Here is a 4,484-nt window from a genome sequence, read left to right as displayed (position 1 = left end):
ATCTTTTTTTCCATGTCTTTACAGATCCTCCTTGTTTCTTTCCCCATCCTTCAAACAGTGCAGGTCTTAATGATTCAACACTGATTTTCAATTCTTCTGACATTTACAATTTATTAAAGATCTTAAAGAGTTATGATTTTTTATTAATGTTATTTTTTTATTTTTTGTATTTTTATTCTTAATTCCTTTTAAATTATCCTTCTTTTTTTGTTATTTTTTTTTTAATGAATTTTTGATTCTATTTTAGTTATATAAAACGAAATTTATTCTTTTGTTAAACTAAAAATAAATAGAAATTAGTCATGAGTATTTGTTTTTCACGGTGGTTCTTATTATTATAATAAAACTTCTTCTTTCTTTTTTATTTTTGACACATTTATTAATGTGTTGGATTTTTTAATTCGTGAATATCCTTTTTTATTTTACATATAACAATCTCAGACAATTGGTTTATGTTGGTGTTTTGCAGAAACTTCTATATATGGAATTTTCATTTTCTTCAATACGTTGTGCACTCGTGGCTGAAACGTTTCGTTCTTTTTCTAAATCATATTTATTTCCAATAAGAATCATAAGAATAAAACTCTTTACAACATCAAAGCCTGTGTTTTAAGTAATTATTCCCTTTAACTTAGTGAATCATTTATATGTGATAGTGCTAACTATAGAATAAACTAAAGTAAATCCATCTCTTTCTCTCATATAATTATCTTTTAAACTGTTATACTCTATTTGTTTTGAGAAGTCAAGACATTTAAATTAACAGTACCAATAATTATAGTCTTTTTATATAAATCTTCTAGTGTTGGTTTGTCATATGCTTCTTCTGCTTTTTTATAGTAGAATTACATAATGATTGAAAACCAACAACACTACTTTCAAGCACTACAACATTAATAGACTCAAGTTTTTTTTTGCTTAAAACAAATAACACTTTGTTTTGAGATTTTGTAATATTTCTATTTTTAAAGATATTGAATTATTTTTTATCAAAAGAATTTTTTCTATTTAATTATAAAAAATAACAAAATTTATTTTTTATTTTTGTTTTTTAATTAAGTCATAGCTAAAATATTGCACTGACAGTTACATAAGATATTGTTGAAGAAGTTGTTTTGTAGTATCATAAACTCCTTCAACAGTTAAAGCTTTCTTAAAAACTTCAACAAGAGCTGGTTTTTGTTGTTGAAGTTCAGGAATAGTAGAGTAGAAATGAGCAAAAGTAGAATAAACTATTTGTTCTTCTTCATGGTCAGAAATGATTGGAAGGAAATTTAATAATTGAGGAAGGATAGCTTGTGGTTGGAATGGAATGCCTTCAATCATTAATATACGGCAAACACATGAAATAAAGTTATCAATTAATCCACGTCGTTTAATTGTTGGTAATAATTGGGCAATAAGTTGAAGAGCTTGTTGAGAAGCGTTAATGGCTATTTGTTTTTTAGGAGTAGAAGCAAGAATAGTAACAAGTATACCCAATCCATAAACAGCATTTCTACTTACGTCTTCATTTTTATTTGAAATACAATTCAAGAATAATGTTAATGCTGGTTCAGAAATACATTCAGGACATGTATGAGTAAAATTAAAGAATTCAGCAATAATACCAATTGATGTTGCTTTAGTAATGGAATTATTTCGTTTTTGAACAATACTACTAAGGATTTGGAATATTTGAACAAAGTAATCACTCATAGATTGACCGAATAATTTAAACATTATCATAATAACATCACTAGCAGTAGCTAATAAGTCACTTTCAGCTTCATGGATTTCTTGACTATCTTGACCAGCATTAATAACTTGAGATTGAGTTTGTTGTGTTAAGATTTTAATAAGTAATTGTGATAGTTGTTGAGAACATGCTGCTGCTCCAACTCTACCTAATAATGTAAATATATCAATTAATTTATTTAAACACATAATAACAACATCTCTATCTACTGCTTGATCACACACAATTAAATATGTATTAATAACTTCATTATATATTTTAGAAAGAGACTCTGACATATTACTAATATTTAAATGAACTTTAGCAATACTATCTTCATTAATATTCTTTACAAAATTACTTCCATATGGATTTTGTCCAAATGGAATGTATAACTTTTCTTTTGCAAGTGGAACATATAAAACTGTCCATAAAGCCTCACATGCTGATTCTGCTACTTCTGTTCTTTCATCAACACACATTTGATTAATAAATGTTAAAAGAGATGGAACATATTGTTCCATTTCTAATGGAACAGTTTCAAACATTTTTGATACTAATGTAACAGCTGATGATTTTTCAAGAAGAAGTCCACTATAAAATGAAAGGCGTTCTTCTTCTTCATCGTCTTCTTCTTCTGAGGAAATTTCTAATTCATTATCTTTTTTATCTACATAATCATCTTCACATTGGAATGAGTGAATAACTTTTTCTATAATACCAGGAATTAATGGTGCTAATTCACTTCCATAAACAGAAAACAAATCAACAAGTGCCATATAAGCAAATTGTCTTAATTCATATTCAAATGAATGTTGAATACTTATCAAAGCTTTAACAATTTCAACACAGTCATTTAAATATGGTCTAAATTGTTCTTTTCCAATTGCCTTAGCAATACAAGCAAGTAACTCTAATCCTCTTCCTCTTTGTAAAATATCAATATCTTCATGTACTTCTGCAGTAATCATTTTATGAGATATTTGAAGTAGTGTTTGGGCAAATGGTAATATTTTATTTCCAACAATAAATACTGTTGCTGATAATGCAGATAATGCTGCATCTCTTGTATCAAAATCTGATGTTGTTGTAATGCAATTCAAACATGTAGATAAAATATCACCAGCTACAGGTTCAATTTCTTTCATTGATAATTTTTCTATCATTAAATGAATATCAAAATAGGCAGCAGATTGAATTGAAGAGACTGGGTCTTTAGTCATAAATACTAATGCCTTAAGGTATTGAACACAATTTATAAAAACAAAAGTCACTCCTGACTCTCCTAAATCACCAATACATTTTAATGCAGCACCTCTTACAGTTACATCTTGGTTTTGAAGAGCTTGAAGAATAAATGGAGATAAAACATCACCAACCTCATCAATAGAAATTGGACAAGTATAAGTCATTGAACTAATTGCCATTAACAATGCACAACTAACACCAGGAAGTGGGTTATTAACAAATTGTGATGCAATTTGCCAAAACAAAGGGAAGAAATCAGAAGAAGGAATAATTTCAGCCATATTAGAAAGAACTTGTCCAGCATAAATTCTATGAGGAGATTCTTCATCAGTAGGATCTAAAGGATTATATTCTGAAAGAATAGACAACAACAATTCTACCATAGGTGGAATAATACCATTTTTAATACAATACTCTAATTCATCACAAACAAAAGTATTTAAAAATAATAAAGATGCTTGTCTAATTATTGGGGATACTTCTTTTGATTTTGCTGCTTCAATACAAAGAGCAGCAATTGGAGATGTAATTCTTTGTGTAATTACATCAAATTCTGGAATATTACAAAAACCTTCAACAATGTCAGACATAACATCAATAATTTCTGAAAATTCTTCATCACATTCTTTTTGGTGACATTCCTTCAACAAATTTACAACTAATGGAATAACTTGTTCATAAGGTGCAAGGTCTTTTGGATTATCTACAAAATCATAAAGACTTCCTAAAATTCTTACTGCAAGAACTCTAATTTTAAATGATGAACATGTTGTAAGAGTATTACCAACTAATTGGAATAATCCATTCATTAATTGTGGTGTTCCTAATCTTAAATAATATTGTGCCAATTCAATAATTAATCCAAATCCAACTTCTTTTTGAATTTCATTTTGACTTTGTGTCCATTGTAATACTTGATTTAATAATGCTGGCCATTTTCCAATTGGAATTGTTAATTTACCAATAACAATAATAATCTGTGCTACTGTAATAGAAATAATTTTAATACTTTCTGTATTTATAATTTGAAGTAATGCATTTTCTATTTGTTCTTGAATTTCTGGTGTTAATTTTGCCCACACAACTGATATCTTCTTTCTTAATAAAACTCCAGTAATTTGTCTTAATTCTGGTCTTGGATGATTCACTAAAATATTCATCATTGGCATAATAATTTCTGGATGTTTTAATAATTGTACTATTGTTTGTGTAGCTTGACTAATTACTTCTGTATTTGGTACCAATAAATTAGATATAATTTGTTCTAGCTGTTCTGGTGTGATATTCATCAATTAACAATTTTATTTTTATTCATTTCCTTTTTAACCCTTCAATTATTTATTTTTATTTTGTATTGTTTTTTTTTACTATTTAATATAACTATAACCCTTTCATCATTTCATTATTTTGACGTTTTACAAATTTTTTTTATGCAATTTTCTTTTCATTTAATCTTAAAAACTGTTTTATCTTATTTATTACATAACTTTGAATACAAAAAATTTACATTAATAAAAAG

General features: G+C 27.0%; 2 protein-coding genes and 1 pseudogene across 2 annotated transcripts in view; all 3 read right to left on the bottom strand.

The window, feature by feature from the left end:
* The window catches only part of EHI_097490 (uncharacterized protein), a gene marked incomplete at both ends in the record, with an annotated part of 1,331 nt that extends 1,317 nt beyond the window's left edge, over nt 1-14 (bottom strand). The window contains one exon of the mRNA XM_001914016.1: nt 1-14. This exon is cut by the window's left edge and continues 1,035 nt beyond it. Coding sequence (XP_001914051.1) covers nt 1-14 — 14 coding nt within the window.
* A 322-nt stretch (nt 15-336) lies between these two features.
* EHI_097480 lies at nt 337-906 on the bottom strand (annotated as a pseudogene).
* Nucleotides 907-1,086: 180 nt separating this feature from the next.
* On the bottom strand, nt 1,087-4,254 carry EHI_097470 (HEAT repeat domain containing protein; the record flags this gene model as incomplete). Its single annotated transcript, XM_644327.2, has 1 exon — nt 1,087-4,254. The coding sequence occupies one exon, from the start codon at nt 4,252-4,254 to the stop codon at nt 1,087-1,089; it is 3,168 nt and encodes a 1,055-aa protein (XP_649419.2).
* Nucleotides 4,255-4,484: the final 230 nt, after the last annotated feature.

This window comes from Entamoeba histolytica, genomic scaffold (genome assembly GCF_000208925.1).
Source record: "Entamoeba histolytica HM-1:IMSS scf_1104750517783 genomic scaffold, whole genome shotgun sequence".
Classification (NCBI taxonomy): Eukaryota; Evosea; order Mastigamoebida; family Endamoebidae; genus Entamoeba; species Entamoeba histolytica.
This window is presented reverse-complemented; position numbering and strand designations above follow the sequence as displayed.